The 19652-nt window shown below is 40.1% G+C and overlaps 1 protein-coding gene across 1 annotated transcript in view; it reads right to left on the reverse strand.

The window, feature by feature from the left end:
- LOC126470164 (intermembrane lipid transfer protein VPS13A-like) overlaps nt 1–19652 on the reverse strand; it is a 762201-nt gene that overhangs the window by 44006 nt on the left and 698543 nt on the right. Inside the window, exon 61 of the mRNA XM_050097791.1 lies at nt 8051–8174. Within this exon, the coding sequence (XP_049953748.1) occupies nt 8051–8174 (124 nt within the window). The remainder of the gene's footprint in view (nt 1–8050; nt 8175–19652) is intronic.

Genomic DNA, 19652 nt, shown 5'->3' on the forward strand with positions numbered 1-19652 from the left:
ATGTAAAACAAAAACTGGGACTAACAGGGCCCCAAGTCAGAGTATAATATATTCTGCTTATGGTCCTGCTCAGCTGTTAATCCATATTCAACAATACTGATTATAATCTGAATATAGATTTATTATTGAAAGCAACAAAATTTTAGATGATGCTACTCAAAGCACTTTCAGAAGAAAGGCTGAGACAGTCAGGCACAAATTTTTAGATAGGTAACTAGGACATAATATGAGCCCATGGGTAAGTATGCCACCATGAAAATATTTGAGTCTTCTTCATGGGGGATGACAGATCCATAAATAGATGAAGCAACCTACCATAAATGCAGTCATATACATATTTTTTTGCAGTTTATCCACTGAGAATACTAACTAAACAATTTACTGGCAGATTTAAATTACAAAACATTAATGTGACAGAAACTACCTCCTTCCTGATAGGCATTTGCGCACCAAATACAAGAAATCTGCTAACCAATTCCAAATAAAGAGAGCCTACAAATAAAGGTATCATCAATGAAATACAAATACAAATTACAAAAAATATGAATACTCTGGCAACAGTAGCAATACTAGATCCCAGAATAATCTGAAGAATGTTATAACAGAAGCTGAAACTGGATGTTATGTTCTACTGGAAACCACAGAAGGTGGCTGTATTATTTTACTGGTGGAGCCTTGGAGAAAAGAAGATGTAAAAATGATTTTAACTGAAATGACTCAATGAAAAAAAAATTTTTTTTTAAATCCACAATTAGTATTTTTATCTGAGTCTAACCTCATATCACTCTAATTACATTTCTGACCTGTTTACAAATACATTATGTCAGTTCTACAATAAAACTCAAAAATCTCAGTCACCAATGACACTACATCTCAGTCAGCTTGAACTATTATCTTTGTGGTCCCCTCAGCCCCTTCTACAGCACATGTGTATTAGAAAAGTGTGGCATTCAATTTCTGCAAAAATTTAGTGAAGCAAACATTTATGGCTTTCATAATAAGTAAGACGACAACGTTTCTCCTTAGCAGACACTGTCTGTTTACTTTGTTTGCTCTATTCTTGACATTCTTATGCACTTCTATTTTTATGAGACATTCTCTGGAAACTCTTTCTTTAGTGAATGTATGTTTTAACATGCTCTTGTAATGGTGTACCTTTTACAGAGGCAGTAGAAAGTAAGGTTACAGTTTACAACCATTTACAATATAGCCATTGAACATATTCACTTACTCATTTGGATAAAGAAGGAAATTTTTCATGGCCTTGTAGAAGGTACTACACTGAGGTGACAAGAGTCATGGGACAGTGATATGTACATATACAGATGGTAGTAGAAATGCATACACAAGGTATAAAAGGACAGTGCACAGACAGAGCAGCCATTTGTAATTGGATGATTAATGTGAAAGAGTTTCTGACATGATTACGGCTGCACAACAGGAATTAACAGATTTTAATAGTGGAGTGGTAGTTGGAGCTAGTTATTCCATTTCACAAATCATCAGGGAATTCAATATTCTAAGATCCACAGTGTCAAGAGTGTGTTGAGAATACCAAATTTCAGGCACTACCTCTCACCGCAGACAACACAGTAGCTGATAATGTACACTTAATGACTAAGGTCAGCAGCGTTTGTGAAGAGTTGTCAATGCTAACAGACAAACAACACTGAGCAAATAACTGCAGAAATCAGTGTGGGTTGTATGAGAAACAAATCTGTTAGGACAGTGTGGTGTAATATGGCATCAATGGGTTATTGCAGTAGACAACCAATGCGAGTGTCTTTGCTAACAGCATGAGATCACCTTCAGCGCCTCTTGCAGGCTCGTGACCATATCAGTTGGACCCCAGATGACTGGAAAACTGTGGTCTGGTCAGATAGTCCTAATTTCAGTTGATAAGAGCCAATGGTTGGGTTTGAGTGGGACACAGACTCTACAAACCCATGGACTCAAGTTGTCAACAAGACACCATGCAAGATAGTGGTGCCTTCATAATGGTGCATGCTGCATTTACATGGAATTAACTGGGTTCTCTGATCCAACTGAACTGATCATCGACTGGATATGGCTAAGTTTGGCTACTTGGAGACCATTTGCAGACATTCATTGACTTCATGTTCCCAGCCAGGTCACCAGGCCACAATTGTTCAAGATTGGTTTGAAGAATTTTCTGGATAATTTGAGTAAACGATTTGGCCACCCAGATTGCCCAACATGACTTCCATCGAACATTTATGGGACATAACTGAGAGGTCAGTATGTGCACAAAATCCTGCACTGGCAACACTTTCATAATTATGGGTGGTTCCAGAGGCAGTGTGGCTCAATATTTCTGCAGAAGACTTCCAGTGACTTGTTGAGGCCATTTCATGTTGAGTTGCTGCCAAACAAAAGTAGGTCCGACATAATATTAGCGGGTATCCCATGACTTTTGTCATCTCATTGCATCTTGCCATCAAGTGACAAACAACACAACAGAAAATGTAAATGAAGATGGCTGGTCACATTTTTGAATGCCAACCTCAGTAGATAGGAGTCTAGTGTCTTAAAAATGTGCAGTTTCACTTCACCTGTGGCAGTGGACACTGCTGAGATAGTGTAGGAAGCCAACAAGAGATTGAGGTGAGGTTTCTATTAAAACATAGAGAAAGGGAGAAGTGGTGAGGCTTTTTTGTCATGTTGGAAAATATTAATGACCAAACCTCACAACATCAGAATATTATGTATATCAATCAGTGCTTCTGTGAACTATACAATAAGCATTACAGTTTTAAGCGAGAACATTAGTATGTTTTAAACCTATTCTGGATAATATATAAAGTTCTCAACATTTAAGGGTAACTTCAACACTTCAGCCACGTATTTTAAATTTGTTGTACTTCTGAAATACTCACTCCAGGAAGCAAAAGTTGATTCAGCATGTAATTCACCAAAGGAGGCTAGAAAAATCTCCTAATCTTCTCATCCAAACAAATAAGCATCTTGAGCAATACTGTTTATGTGCTCAGACTTATCGCCTTGTAAAATAAGAATCAAAGTGAACAAATGTATGTGAAGATGTCATCAGGGGTGATTTCCTCCACAACTTTCTATTGTCTGCTGATATCTATAATGGGATGCAGCTATCATCAACAGAAGTAAAAACACATGTCATATTGTACAGAATTTTTCCAGAGATCACGTGTGCAGAGAAATGCAAGAGTGATACAATGCATTATATCTGAAAATCATCTGGACCACCACTTGGTGCTAAGCCTCACTAATTCCAGAGAAGTGTTTGGTACCACAGGCATAAACAGGCAGATTCAAGCAGGTATAAAGGCACCCTCCGATAGTCAGTGGGGCTTGCCGCATCGTATAGTTTTGAGGAAAAACAATCCATGGCTTCTGTATAGTACCTGCAGAGCTCTAAATGCAAGAACAGTGCCTGTTAGATATCCCACTCTGCATGTGATGGACTTCAATAATGCAGTTGCAAAAACACAGTTATTTAGCTTCATTAATTGTGAGAAAGCTCACACACACACATACCAGTAGCTCAAGAACATGTCAGAAACACAGCTGTCACTATCCTGTTTGGTGTGTTCATATATCATTACATGCCTCACAGTTTGAATAACCTGGCGCAAACCTGGCAATAAATCATCCATCAAGTCCTCTGTGGCTTGGATGTTGTGTTCTGTTGTATACATGATATTATGGTGTTCTCTTCTTCACCAGAACAACACACGACTCATCTCAGGCAGCTTTTCCAGTGCCTACAACAATACAGTATAGTCATCAACAAGGTCCATCTTGGGTGGAGACAACATGAACTTTCTTGGCTTTAAGATATCTGCAGCAGGCATAGCTCCTATGCCACAGAAAATGTCAAACATATGCAACGGTGCCACAAACCTAAAAAGATCTGAGGTTTCTTTTAGAACTGCTTAATAACTATAGTTGGTTTTTGCTCTAGCCACAACACTACAAGGATCACTATCTGACATTTTAAAAAGGCAAGCATATGGCAGGTAGACAGAGAACGAAGTGGACGCCCAAGCAGTTGGTAGCCTTCCATAACATCAAGGAATATACAGCTCACACTGTTCTTCTCATCCATTCTGAGTCTGATGCACCACTAGCTTTAATGGTGGAGGTCAGATGGATACCCATAGGACTAGCACTGCACTAATTAGTAAATGGAGCCTTTTTTTCCTTTTTTTTTTTTCTTTTTCAAATACATTTCCACAACAAAGGTGGAGCATCATAGGTAGAGAATTGTATGCAATCTGTGCTGCAATACAACACTTGAGAGGCTCTGTGGAAGGCAAGCACTCCACTGTCTACACAGACCATGCTCCTTTAACCATTTTCTTTTCAAAGATCACAGCACACAGCTTGGCTAGAAAATGCCGACAGGCACATTAAATCTCTCAGTTCCATGAGACATATCAGCAGCAACAAAAACATTGTGGCTGACTTCTTCACACACTGCTGTGCAAGCATGAAGGTTACTCCTTAGAAATACACAGCCGAGCAACAATACAATGACAGCAACTTGCACCTGCTGCTTGCACAGCAAATGACCAGCCTCAACCTCTCACAGGTTTATGTGCCAGTACTACAAACTTTATTGTGGTGTGATACCACCTGCATCATGCAGCATGTGTATATATTCAGACATGTCTGGTGCCAGGTCTCCACAACTTTCCATAATGTAGCACATGCGGGGGAGCGAGAGCCACCATCAGATTGCTCACAAAGAAGGCAATTTGGCATCAAAAAATATTGCTGAATCTGGGCTCAATCATGTGAGACATGTCAACATGCAAGATTGGCAGGCATGTATCAGCACCATAAGGCACCATCAACACACCCATGGTGCATTTTGGGATTGCCCGTTTGGATTTGGTAGGACCTTGCTGAAGTCCAGACAGTATAACCACTTACTGAGAGTGACAGAAAGATGTACCCACTGATTGGAAGATATTTCCACCACAGACATGGGAGGAGAAACAATGGTCAGAGCTTTTATCAACTACTGGATCACAAGATTTGGGGTGCCTCAGACAATAACAATTGATTGTGGGAGGCAATTCGAGTTACTGCTGTTCCAAAAGCTTCTACAGCTATGTGGGTGCTCATTTATCAGAACCACTAGCTACAATCAAGCAATCAAGCAAGCAACAGGATGGTAGGAAGGTTCCACAGAACTTTGAAGGCATGTATAATGTGAATGGGAGATCAGCGTGCAGATTCATTTTTGTTGGTGCTGTTAGGGCTGGGAACAGCTGTTAAAGGGGATTTGGAGTGCTCTGCAGCACAACTGCTATACAGAGAAAAGCTAAAACTTCTGGCTGAGCTCATTAAAAAAAATCTTTCAAATGAAGAAGCCACAATGGACTTCAGCCATTTGGCCAACAGGACTGAAAATACATGGAGATAAATAACTCTTCATCTACAAGGACCTGCTGACAACAACACATGCCTGGCTGAGCACATTTACGACCTCTGTACATAGGAACATACAAATATCTCCAATGATGCACCAGTATATTCAGAATAGAGTGGAATGGTAAATGACAAGCCTGTTTCTACTGAACACCTGAAACCAACCCATGCCGAAGAGGACATGATGGCCCAGCAGCCACCAGTCACGGCATCTAGTTTCACAGCAATGGAAAATAAGATTTTCTCAACCTTACAGGAATGTGACCACAGAAAATCTTGTTGTTTGTTGTTTTTCAGGGCACTCAGTGTCGAGGTTATTAGCACCCAGAAGATGTGGAGAATGCTTAAGCCACTAGTCAGACATACAAATGGATACAGACACAATCCCTGATGTGATACGTGGTGGTCACAAGGACTGGAAGAACTGTGGAACACCTGACATCCCTGGTGCTTCAGGATTAAAAAAAGGAGGAGCAACCTCAGTGATCAACCAGTCAGTTGTGGACAATAAAACATAATTAGTGTGTGATATCTTTAAGAGCACTTTTCTTTTGTTATAGCTGCTTGACACACACTTCTCTATTGTGACATGTTTTTGTACAGTTTAAATTATTGTGAAATAAATGTGGCTTATTCAAGACAGTCGTTGATTCAGTTAGAAAACCTGTCTACTTACCTTACAAGCTAAAATCCTACAAAGCTAACATGGCTCCTAGTCTAACAAAAGCTACAGTTTTGTTACTAGATGGCATTTGCCTTGACCACTACATGTCATTCCACTGCAGAATGTACCACAAAAAATTTAACACAGTTCTACAATCTGCCTTTTATGTAGAGGTATGATCTACTGTGTCACACTATTTGGATCAAGATATAATATTTAATATTGCTGTGCATTATGAGAATGTATAATTTTACACAGAGTAACATAAAAACTCATGATCTTTTACAAGACACCATTGAAATTCTTATAATTTGTGAAATGATTTGCTTTTTGTGCATTTTGTTAATATGTTCAAGCATTTATTGAAAGGTGTTTGTGACTATTATGGAGATTTGCTAATCTGTTAGGTGTAGAATTAATGTATGAGGGGAATTTGGTAAGTAAAACAACACATTTTTCTTAGACAATTTCAGTTGAAAAAATGTAGAATTTGTTGTGGGACATTGTGGAATTTTCCTGCTTCAGCCCCTATAGTTTCATGAAGCTCCAATGCTATAGGTAGCATTCAAAATGGCATCTGTAACAGAGGTGCATTTAGAGCAGAGAGCTGTTATTGGCTTTCTTTTGACAGAAAACCAGAGCACTGTCAATTTGCATACACACTCGCAGAATGTCTATGGAGACTCGGTAGTGCACAAAAGCACGGCGAGTCACCGGACAAGGCGTCTGTCATCCCGTAACGAGGTCGCGCACATCTGTCCGATGTCTGCAAATCAGCCGGCCGCACACTGCTGCAACTCCTGCAGTGTCAAAGCGTACGCACACATTCATTCGAAGTGACTGATGCATTACAATCAAACACCTTGCTGCATAACGGTATGTCTCATTTGGTGGTACTTACACAGTTGTCCACCAGTTGGGGTTCTCAAAGGTGTGGGTCCATTGTGTTCCTCGACACCTAACAGAAGACCATAAACAGCAATGAAGCATCATCTGTGTGGAACTCCTCACATTTTATGAGGCTAATCATGACAATTTTCTGTCAAACACCATCACAGGTGATGAAACAAGGAGTCATCATTCCAAACTGGAAACAAAATGGTAATCCACGGAGTGGCACCACACCACCCATCCTCCGAAGAAAAAGTTTAAAGTCACACCCTCGGCCAGTAAACTTATGGTGGTGGTATTCTTGGACTCTGATGGGATTGTTCTGTTTGATTCCTTCCTTGGGGTGCAACATCAACTTAGGAGGGTATTGTGCTGCCTTCAGGAAACTGAAAAAATGACTTCAGCGTGTTCGTTGCCACAAAACTGCAAGCGAACTTCTCTTCTACGTGACAATGCGAGGCCTCACACGTGTCTGCACACTTAAGAAGAGTTCACAGAACTTCACTGGGCTGTTCCTCCTCACCCATCCTACAGACCAAATCTCGCATCTTCCAACTTCGATCTGTTTGGCCCAATGAAGAATGCACTCGTGAGAAGCAGTATATCGACGGTGGGGAGGTTATTGGTACGGCAAGATGTTGGCTCCGATGTTGACCAGTAGGGCAGTACTGTGTGGGCATATGGGCCCTCTCAGTACAGTAGCATAAGGCTGTGAATGGAAATAATTGAATGGAAATTATGTTGAAAAATAGAGTTTTGTACTCACAAGAGTGGGGAATTATATGGTATATTGGAATCTTGTATAAAACCTTCCTGCCTTGATATGTTAAAAAAAAGTGTTGCATTACTTATTGAATGCCTCTCAAAGTATTTATGGACTGACAACATTATTGTCATCACCAGATGATTTACCTGATTATAGCTTCAAATTAAATAACTTTCTAAACCATTTAAGATACATCTTCCTTTAAGATATTATAATACAATCACATTCATATATAAATACATATATAATAGGTTAGTAACAGAATTTTATGGGTGTCACATCTCTGTGTATACCTTTTTACTCCATCAGATGCCATTCCCACAATATCAAGAACACCTCCACTAGGTTTAGTAATGAGGCTCATTAAACCTTTTCCAGTACCTCTGAAAAATCCTTCAACTCCATCTTGTTGTGCACCTAGAATGAAATGTCCGGTTTTATAGTAAATAATGCCACAAGGAGCACTCATTTATGATGTAACCACATACACAGCACTATAAAAATAAGCAATACATGCAACATTTACATCTCATGCTTTGCTGTCATGCACACATCACATTGTTTGGATTTGATGCCAGATGTGAAACATTTGACAAACATACCTAAATTTCTGCTCAAAAATAGTTAGACTGAATTTACCATATTTTTAAATAAGTTATGTTAGTGCCACATTGTATTTCTGTTTGTGTCAGTAAAGGTACAAACGACATTAAGTCAACCCCGAGATGTTTCATATAATTATTGTAAACTTTAAGCATTTATATATTGTATGAAAGTGCTAAATAATAAAAATAATGTGAAAAAATGTACTATGTCCTGCACATAAAAGAAAATTTGCAATTTTTTGTGTATTTGTAAATTCAGCCTCGTTAATATGCTGCCATAGGAATGTATCAAAACTGGGGTATGATTCATTACTTCTGCACTGAGATACTACATGTGTCATAAGATCTATTGTACCTGGTAATTAACACTAGAATGGTGCATGGTGTCAAAATGACACCTGTTGTACTTTGTTCTTCAATGTGATATCCATTTAGTTTGATTTGTTTATGAAATCATATGACTTTTTCCAACTTTTTCTCCTCTATACAGTGGTGAATTAAGATTCACACGATATTTATATTTCCTTGTACCAAGAATGGTGGACAAGGTCAATTTGACGCCACTGTAATTTCTCTTCTGAATGCATAAATAATCAGCAGTCACTCAGAGTTGTTTCTGCTCATTTCTTCATCTTGGCATATACATATCACAGTCTGCCATAGTTTATTTTGTGTCATTCATGTAATATTCTTTGTCCATGAAAGACATTTCCAAACATGTCTTGGCAATGTGAACATTCAGATGAAGAAATGTTATGTCTCTTAGAGAATTCTGATGTTGAATCAGAAATAGGCTTCACATCTGAAGATGAGGATTTTGTACAAAAAAAAAAAAAAAAGGGTAGATGACTGAAGTGGAATTAGTAGAGAATTCAAGTGTTGATCTACATCAATCATCACCTCACCTATCTTTCATGCCCAAAAAATCTTTACAAAGATCATGGCTATGGATGGAAATGAGTGGGAGATTACCAGTTTTCACCTTCTGCAAGAAGGTCAGTGGTGAACATTCTTAACGAGAGATGTGGTCCTACTACTTACACTTTCCAATGAATAGATGACTCTCTCATCAGTGCTTTTTGTCTTATTTATGATGAAGTGATGCTACATCTCATGAAGAAGCACCCAGAATCAAATATTTTAAAAGTACCAAAACATAATTATTGGACCGTGTCACTTGAGGAACTGTAAAAATGATAACTGTCATATATACTGGCATTGTCTTTTGTACAAATGGTATGTCTGTGGATCATCTTCAGTCATATTCTTTGGGGTCTACTTTCATCAGAGACATTAGGTCAAGGGACTGATTTCTGGAGCTTCTCGTACTTCTCAGTTTTGGTAAAAATCTACCTAAGCTGAATGCCTACCAGCCAACAAAGTCACTCCAGTATTTGTCATTTGGGGAATTTAATGGAAAACATTAGTTTCTTACCACTGTGGGGAAAATGTAACCACAGACGTGGTACTATTACTGATCAAAACAAGATGCATGTGCACTCACTTCATGCCCGTTAAACCTGAGAAATATAGTCTCACATTCAGGACTGCTGATGGTGTATCAACAAAATACACATGTAATGCTTTCCCATACATTGGAAAAGAGAACATGTATAGAGAGAAGCAACCACTCAGACAGTACTTCATTCTGTGTCTCATGGAGCTATTTCTAAATCAAAGATGGAAAGTGACAGCAGATAAGTTCTCCATATCCCTTCAGTTTGCTCCAAAGCTTAAATAGAAGAAAATTTCATTAGTTGGTACAATGAAAAAGATCCATTCTGAAATGCTTGTTGAGGTAAAGAAGCCAAATGCTGACATACACTCCACTACCATCTGCACCAGACTGGCAACACAGATTGCACTGTGTTGTATACAAAGATAAGAAGAATAAAAACATAATTCTTCTGAGTACACTGCATGCTGGAGTAGCAATAAGCAACACAGGAAGGTAGGAACAATGAAACCATAATATTCTACAATGCAACAAAGTATGATGTGGATGTGATTGATCAAATGACCTATAAATATACTGCAAAGGTTGTGGGTAGGTGATGGCTGATGCATGTATTCTACAACATTTTGGACATGGCAGCAATAAATACATGGGCCACCTGCAAAGTATGAACAGACAAGAAACTAGAAAGGAAGAAGTTCATACCTCAGTTGGCGAATGAACTCAAGGGAACAAAAGAGCTGGAAAAAGAACAGACAAAAGAAGAGTATACATGATCAAAATCATCTAAAAGGTGGAGCAAGTGCCAAATAATCCTCTGCAAAGGCAACAAGACCAGTAACAACTGTGTAAAGTATGATAAAGCCATTTGTGGAAAATTTGTGCATAAAATACAGGTCACTTGTACTAAGTGTGTCAAGCAGATTCCAATGAGTTGAATAAAAAGTACAACAAAGCCATGTGTAGAACACATGTGATTACAGTATGGACAATATAAACCAATTGCCCCTAGAAGGTTCTACAAACAGTTAATACATGGGAGTCTACAGTTTAGGAAACTTGTTAACATGAGCAACTATCAGTCGGTATGACTTTTTTTGCTGAAATAGGTGATGTATTAATTATTGTGTTAAATAATTATTATTATGGTAACTCAAAAAAATGTAGGGATTAACATCTACTAAAATAAAGTGCTTACTGAAGTCAAATATGAAAAGATTTTATATAGAGTCAAAATGACTCCTTTCTCCCATGTTAGAAACCCCACTGTTCTAGTGTTAAGCAGCAAACAGCATTTGATAGTGATAATACAGTTCATCTGATGACATCAGAAATCCAGTGCACTCTTTCTTCAGAAGACAAACATGTGCCCATCATTTTCACCCAAATCCTATTTGCTCTCATTGCATAAGACACATGAAAGAAAGAAATAAAAACAAGACTGCAGGAGATAGATTTCATGTAAACATAAATCTATTGGTATTTCATTGTTCTCAGATACCAGATGCTTATGCCTGCAGAATATACCTCAGTAGAATTTTTAAACCAGTGCATGCATATTACCTAGTTAATTTGTACTTAATGCATTATGGACCTTTTAAATTTATTTAGTGCCAGCTTATGTCACATTTTATACTGAACTAGACCAATGCTGGTGATAAAACATAAAAGACTACAGGATGTACTTGACATGCCATCCAGCATGTTGTATGGTTACTGTTATCCACTTCACCCATTCCTTACATACTAGAACGTCAGCACTAGCATCAACAGTCTGCTTCCTGTAGCGTGCACAAGGCTTCACATACACAATTAGCTTCACACGTTTTCCCAGATAGTAATCTAGTTATTGCACCAACACCTTTCCTAGCAAACTACACCAGCCAGCCTACTGTTAGAGTTGGAATAATGCTGAGGCAGTATGGTGTACTACACTGGCCTTGCACATTGGGGCCAGAGTTACCTCATGCTGCCCCACTCACACTGTGCCACCTCCAGCTCCACATGAGCAGAGTCATAACAAGTAAATTTGTCTTCAGCTGCTGTCTATGCTGAGAACTAGTGTATACCAGCTATCAACCAATTGTGGGTCACCCAGCCTCATCTGAAACTAAATGACACCTCCACTTGGAGCCTGTCTGTGGTCTGCTCATAGGCCTCATGTTCCCAGTGTGTGACCAGGTGCCATCCTACTGGGCTCTCCTCCAGGCTGACATCAGTGGGCCTTTGGGTGTCTCCAAGGAGAACTGGATTCTCCATCTGTGTATAGGCATGCCTCACATCTGACCTAATGCCACTAGTTGTTGGTGTCCAGTGCTTATGTATCTCACTTTTGTAAGAATGCCTAATACAGCCATGCCCCACAGGCCACTAGTGCTGTGACTGTCAGCAATGCTGTGGGTCAGCATACAGCTTCATCATCACAGTATGGTGAGTGAGGATAAACTTTTTCTTTGCTTTTCATCTCTGAGAGTTGTAATCAAACACATAGCCTGGAAAAATGTTTTTAAAATGCCGATCATGAAAGTTAACTCAGGTATATAGTTGAGTGAATTTAGAGGAAAAACCAAAGATATGTATCCTGGCATGCACCCAGATAGGTGTACACAATGTAATTTGCTGGGGCATAGTGTCCCCTGTAATCTCTTATCACTTGTAATTTGTTTTAAATATAGAATGCCTGGGCATTATGTCAGGGAATGCAATGAGTGAGTAAGTGAGTGAGTGTGTGTGTGTGTGTGTGTGTGTGTGTGTGTGGTTGGTGATTAAATGTAAAGATTAAGTCATGTTGGAAAAGTTTCAGAGCAGTATTAATTTAAATGTTTCCCTATGTTTGTCCTGTTACACACTGAGGTGACAAAAAGCCATGAGATACAGATATGCACATATACGGCTGGTGGTGGTATCATGTACACAAGGTATGAAAGGGCAGTTGTAATTTGTACTCAGGTGGTTCACATGAAAACATGTCCAATGTGATTATGGCTGCATGGCGGGAATTAACAGACTCCAAATGCAAAATGGAAGTTGGAGCTAGACACATGGGGCATTCTATTTTGGAAATGATTAGGGACTTGAGTATTCCAGGATTCAGAGTGTCAAGAGTGTGCCGAGAATACTAAATTTTGGGCATAACTGCCCACCACAGAGAATGCAGTGGTTGAAGACCTTCAGTTAATGACAAACAACAATGCCGCTTGTATATACACTCCTGGAAATTGAAATAAGAACACCGTGAATTCATTGTCCCAGGAAGGGGAAACTTTATTGACACATTCCTGGGGTCAGATACATCACATGATCACACTGACAGCACCACAGGCACGTAGACACAGGCAACAGAGCATGCACAATGTCGGCACTAGTACAGTGTATATCCACCTTTCGCAGCAATGCAGGCTGCTATTCTCCCATGGAGACGATCGTAGAGATGCTGGATGTAGTCCTGTGGAACGGCTTCCCATGCCATTTCCACCTGGCGCCTCAGTTGGACCAGCGTTCGTGCTGGACGTGCAGACCGCGTGAGACGACGCTTCATCCAGTCCCAAACATGCTCAATGGGGGACAGATCCAGAGATCTTGCTGGCCAAGGTAGTTGACTTACACCTTCTAGAGCACATTGGGTGGCACGGGATACATGCGGACGTGCATTGTCCTGTTGGAACAGCAAGTTACCTTGCTGGTCTAGGAATGGTAGAACGATGGGTTCGATGACGGTTTGGATGTACCGTGCACTATTCAGTGTCCCCTCGACGATCACCAATGGTGTACGGCGAGTGTAGGAGATCGCTCCCCACACCATGATGCCGGGTGTTGGCCCTGTGTGCCTCGGTCGTATGCAGTCCTGATTATGGCGCTCACCTGCACGGCGCCAAACACGCATACGACCATCATTGGCACCAAGGCAGAAGCGACTCTCATTGCTGAAGACGACACGTCTCCATTCGTCCCTCCATTCATGCCTGTCGCGACACCACTGGAGGCGGGCTGCACGATGTTGGGGCGTGAGCGGAAGATGGCCTAACGGTGTGCGGGACCGTAGCCCAGCTTCATGGAGACGGTTGCGAATGGTCCTCGCCGATACCCCAGGAGCAACAGTGTCCCTAATTTGCTGGGAAGTGGCAGTGCGGTCCCCTACGGCACTGCGTAGGATCCTACGGTCGTGGCGTGCATCCGTGCGTCACTGCGGTCTGGTCCCAGGTCGACGGGCACGTGCACCTTCCGCCGACCACTGGCGACAACATCGATGTACTGTGGAGACCTCACCCCCCACGTGTTGAGCAATTCGGCGGTACGTCCACCCGGCCTCCCGCATGCCCACTATACGCCCTCGCTCAAAGTCCGTCCACTGCACATATGGTTCACGTCCACGCTGTCGCGGCATGCTACCAGTGTTAAAGACTGCGATGGAGCTCCGTATGCCACGGCAAACTGACTGACACTGACGGCGGCGGTGTACAAATGCTGCGCAGCTAGCGCCATTCGATGGCCAACACCGTGATTCCTGGTGTGTCCGCTGTGCCGTGCGTGTGATCATTGCTTGTACAGCCCTCTCGCAGTGTCCGGAGCAAGTATGGTGGGTCTGACACACCGGTGTCAATGTGTTTTTTTTTCCATTTCCAGGAGTGTAGTTGTCAGTGCTAACAGACAAGCAGAACTGTGTGAAATAAACACAGAAATCAATGTGGGAGGCACGATTAATGCATTCGTTATGACAGGGTGGTGAAATTTGGGGTTAGTAGGTTTTGGCAGCAGATGACCAATCCAAGTGACATTGATAACAGCACGACATGACCTGTAGTGCCCTCCCTTGGCTCCTGACCATATTGGTAGGACCCTAGGTGGCTTGGTCAGATGAGTCCCATTTCAGTTGGTAACAGCTGATGTTAGGGTTCGAGTGTGGTACAGACCCCACAAATTCATTGTACCAAGTTATCAACAAGGCACTGTGAAAGCTGGTGAAGGCTGTATAGTGGTGGGCTGTGTTCACATGGAATTGACTGGGTCCTCTGTTACAACTTATAAGAGAATGTAAAATCATGTATGTCAGCAATTTCTTTACGTGTAATGTTTTATGTAAATATAACCTTTGACTGCGAGTTTAACAACTAAGAGATGGTTATCTTTGGTCATGCAGGAAGGTGGTGGATCTTGGGAAGAGGTGGTTGGCGGGTTTTGGATCGGGAGCGTGGGTTGGAGGAGATGGTGATACAGATGTGGTGTAAAACAATGTCTTATTTCATATTATTGTAGAAGTGTTAAATGTGAATAAATGAATTAAATAGTGATGTGCAAAACTAATGTAATGTTTGCTCTCTAAAAATCAAAATACCACGTCGCCCTACAAACCAGTTAGTCTCATCCAAACACAAAGAAAACTGCGGGAACATCGCAGTGGAATCACCTCTAGACTTCACAAAGACAACAATGCAGCCATCAATATGAGTTAAGTACCAAACTGTTCATACTTGTTATTCATTAACGACCTCGGACTATAAATTTGAATCTCCTGTAGTGCCTGAAGTCACCATGTGGACAAAGGAGTAGGACAACTTATATACTGTGGAAATCTTGGGAAGAGGTCTGTTAAAAACTACACTGATCAATGACTGGAAATTTTTATTTTCAGCTACATGAAGACCATTTGCAGCCATTCATGGACTTTCCAAACAATGATGGAATTTTTATGGATGACAGTGCACCATGTCATCAGGCCACAGTTGGGAACAATCGGTTTGAAGAATATCCAAGACAATTTGAGTGAATGATTTGGCCACCCAGATTGCCCATAATGGGACATAATCAAGAGGTCAGTTTATGCACAAAATCTTGCACTGACAATACTTTCGATATTATGGATGGCTATAGAGACATCATGGCTCATCATTTCTGAAGGGTACTTGCAGTGACTTGTGGAGTCCACACTACATTGAGTTGCTGCACTATACCAGGCAAAAGGAGGTCTGACATGATATTAGGAGATATTCCATGATTTTTATCACCTCAGTGTATTATAGCCTAGTCATAAGCTTTACAATGATTATATTAGAGGAATAGGTAGTTATCATTCCAGAACAGGTTCAGTCATCACTGGATTAAGTGAATCAAATGAGCCCATATAATATTCGGACTTCCATGGGCAATTAGACACTTTGAAAGAGAACAGATCATTGTTCAGTTTGTCAGTACCAATCCTACATGGAAATACTGTTAGCATAGTCATTCCTTTTTTGGGTAAGGCAGAAGAGGATCTATTGGAGTTTGTGGAAATTTGATGACAGTTGTGAAGTTGTGTTGTTGGGCAGAGGGACAACTGTTACATATGGCAGAACTATGTTTGGTAGCAGATACAAAAACATACAAAATGTGCCATGAAGACTTAACAAATGTCAAATCATTTGAAGTGCTGAGAAAATGCTGTTAAATGGTGTGATGCAAAGGCAGGGCAAATCCATCAAAAATTTTGTGAACAGAATAAGGAAACTCAATATTAATACCTATGAGTTAATCAACAAAGATGATATGAACAGGGTCCTCCTGCACAAAGCAGAGCAAAAGGTGCTAGACACATTGTTGTGGAAAACATTGTTTGCCACCTTTAGCTATTTAAAATATTTGAAGTGAACGTTTTCGTATTTCATTATTCAGTTACACACAGTCAAAAGTGGCATGTGGTCACTACCAGGTTCTTCAAAAAGCAGAGCTCTTCTTCAACTGATAGCTATTGGAATAGTGCTAAAACTGAAATGAATGTTCAATGAAGTTATATGGTGTCAGAGACTTTTTCAAGTCTCAAACATAATACATTTGTCGCTTCAGTCTGCATATATACATTGCAGATGTTTAAGACTTGAAAAGATCATTGAGTCATATTCTTTCATTTGACCAAAACACTTATGTCTATGTTTTGGACATGATCCCCGATTTTTTTCAATGCTCAGATGCTATTCCAGAACATGGAGAGCCTCATTAATTCTGTTTGTGTGTAAGAGGGAATTTACAGTAGACTGGGGTGGCAGTGAGAATTTGGATTGAGGAGGGAGGCATGACAGGGTAATCTGTGTTGTTGTGTGAACCACTGTGCCAAGGTGGCTTAGTGGCTAATGCACATGCCCAGTAACCAGGGGACCCAGGTTTGATTCCTGGCCTTAGTACAAATCTTCATTCACTGCCTCAGTCTGTATACATAAAACTATATCTTTATGGGACCAGTAAAGTATGTGAAGTTATGTCATTTCATTTGTATAAGAACCTGTACCTCAGTTTCACACTGGATCCCCCATGTACATTCAATGCTGAGATACTATCCCAGAACATGGAGACCCTCAGCAGTTCTGTTCATGTCTAAGGGGGAATTTACAGTAGACTGGGCACGAGTGAGAATTTGGATAGAGGAAAGAGGTAATCTGTACATTTGTGTGAACCGCTGGGCTGAGATGCCTTAGTGGCTAACACCACTGCCTAGTAAGCACGAGACCTGGGGATCAATCCCCAGCCTTGGTACAAACCTTCACGCATCACTTCAGTCTATACACATACGTATCTGTATGAGACCAGTGAAGTCTATGAAGTTGTGTTGTTTAATTTATTATTGTTTTGATAGCTTAAAATGAGATGAACGTTACTATTTTTATTTACTGCATTATTATGGTGCCACAGCTGTGTTGCAGAGAATATTGAATTTATTTCAATCAAATTGTGTACCTAGGGAGTATCACTTCAGTTGTGTGACTGGATCTATGATTTCCTCCCAGAAAGATTATAGCACATAGTAATCAACAAAAAATCATTGAGCAAAATGGAAGTTACATCCAGCACTCCCCAAGGAAGTGTTATGGGCCCTCTGCTGTTCCACACCGACATAAATGATTTAGGAGATAATCTGAGCAGTTCTCTCAGATTGTTTGCAGATGATTCTGCATTTGCCATTGAGTAAAGTCATTAGAAGATCAAAACCAATTGCAAAATGACTTACACATGATATCAGAATGGTGCAAAAAGTGATAGTTGTCTCTCAATTAGGAAAAGTGTGAGGTCATCCACTTGAGTACAAAAAGAAATCCATTATATTTTGATTCCATGATAAATCACATGAATCTAAAAGCTGTAAATTTGACAAAATACCTAGGAATTACAATCAATAACAACTTAAGCTGGAATGATCACTCAGATAATGTTGTGGGGAATGCAAACCAAAGACTACATTTTATTGGCAGAACACTTAGAAGATACAACAAGTCTACTACAGAGACTGCCTACACTACTATTGTTCATTTTATGCTAGAGTATTGCTCTGCTGTGTGGGATCCTTGCCAGATAAGATTGATGGAAGACACTGACATGGACAGTAATATTTTAAGTACCCATGCACCACAAATTTATCATCATATCATATATAATTCCCACCATCTCTATCATGGTCAACTGACCTGTCCTAGAATGGCCTTTCACCATACAAAGAAAAATGAGATGCATTTTCAACAATATGTTGCTTGCCTGCCAGCATAAGATTATAACAGTGTTTGTCATTTGTCTGAGATTTCATCATATTTATTGTGACAAGAGATATCACAATGCTTTATTTGATACAGAATGCCCATCAAATGTGGAATAGTCATTACATATAATTGATGCGAGAGCATCTTGTTTTACATTACAGGTAAGTAATGTCAAACAATTACTATTTTTCTCACTTTTTTTTATAAAAGGTAATTACATTTTATTGTGTTGGTGCACAAGTTTGTGGCATTTTTGTTGTGCATGTTGGTATTCTGGTTGTTGTGGGTTTATTTATTGAGTCTCATTTTTTTTGTGGTTCACTGTTGCTATTTGAGTTTACATATTGTCATCTCGATATAGTGAGTGGAGTTGTGAATGCTAGAAAATGGAGTGTCAAGTGGAGAATTCAGAATATTTTTCACATATCCTTCTGTTTGAGTTCAAAAGAGGGATGACAGCAGTGGAGACAGCCAGAAACATTTTCATCATGTATGGGGATAATGCCATTGGACAGAACATGACAAGAAAATGGTTTTCTCATTTCGAGGAGTATCGTATCAACATTAGTGCCTATCCACATTCAGGAAGACCTTTGGGATTTGATGAAGACCATTTAAACTCATTAGTCCACAATGATCCACATCACTGTGTTCAGGAACTGGCAAATGCGATAAACTGTGATCATTCCACCAACATGTGGCATTTTCATGCAATGGAAAGATTCAAAAATTCAGTTTGTGGGTAGTGCATGCTCTAAGCAAAAATCACAAAAACAAGTGGGTGTTCATACGTGCATCAATTGGATTGTAAACAACACTGACCATTCCTATCCTGTATCATTACTGGTGATGAGAATTGGTTATGCTAAAATAAGGAAAAGAACACTTCCCATAAAAAGACCCATGTGCACCCACAAAATAATTTGGAGCATCTGGTGGAACAGTGGTTGTGTGATGTACTGTGAATTGCTTCCCCATCGTGTAACCATCATTGCTGGGTTGGGAAGTCATACTGCGCCCATCTTATTCACCTGATTTTGTGCTCTCAGATTTCCATGTTTTCCACTCTCTTTGGAACAAGCATCAAGGAATTTCCTTGCCAGATGGAAACATGCTCCAAACATGGCTCAATGTGTTCTTCACCCCAAATCATGTGATTTCTAGTGATGGAATGAAAAGATTGCCCTAGAGTAGGCAGGTTGTTGTAAATAGTGAATGAGAATATATTATTGATGACTCAAGTCTCTATTGTATTTATCTGTTGTGTTTATTAAACTTATGTAAAAAGACTATGAACTTCTGCATGAACCCAGTAGATGCACAGCAGAGTATAAAG

This window comes from Schistocerca serialis, chromosome 3 (assembly GCF_023864345.2).
Source record: "Schistocerca serialis cubense isolate TAMUIC-IGC-003099 chromosome 3, iqSchSeri2.2, whole genome shotgun sequence".
Classification (NCBI taxonomy): domain Eukaryota; kingdom Metazoa; phylum Arthropoda; class Insecta; order Orthoptera; family Acrididae; genus Schistocerca; species Schistocerca serialis.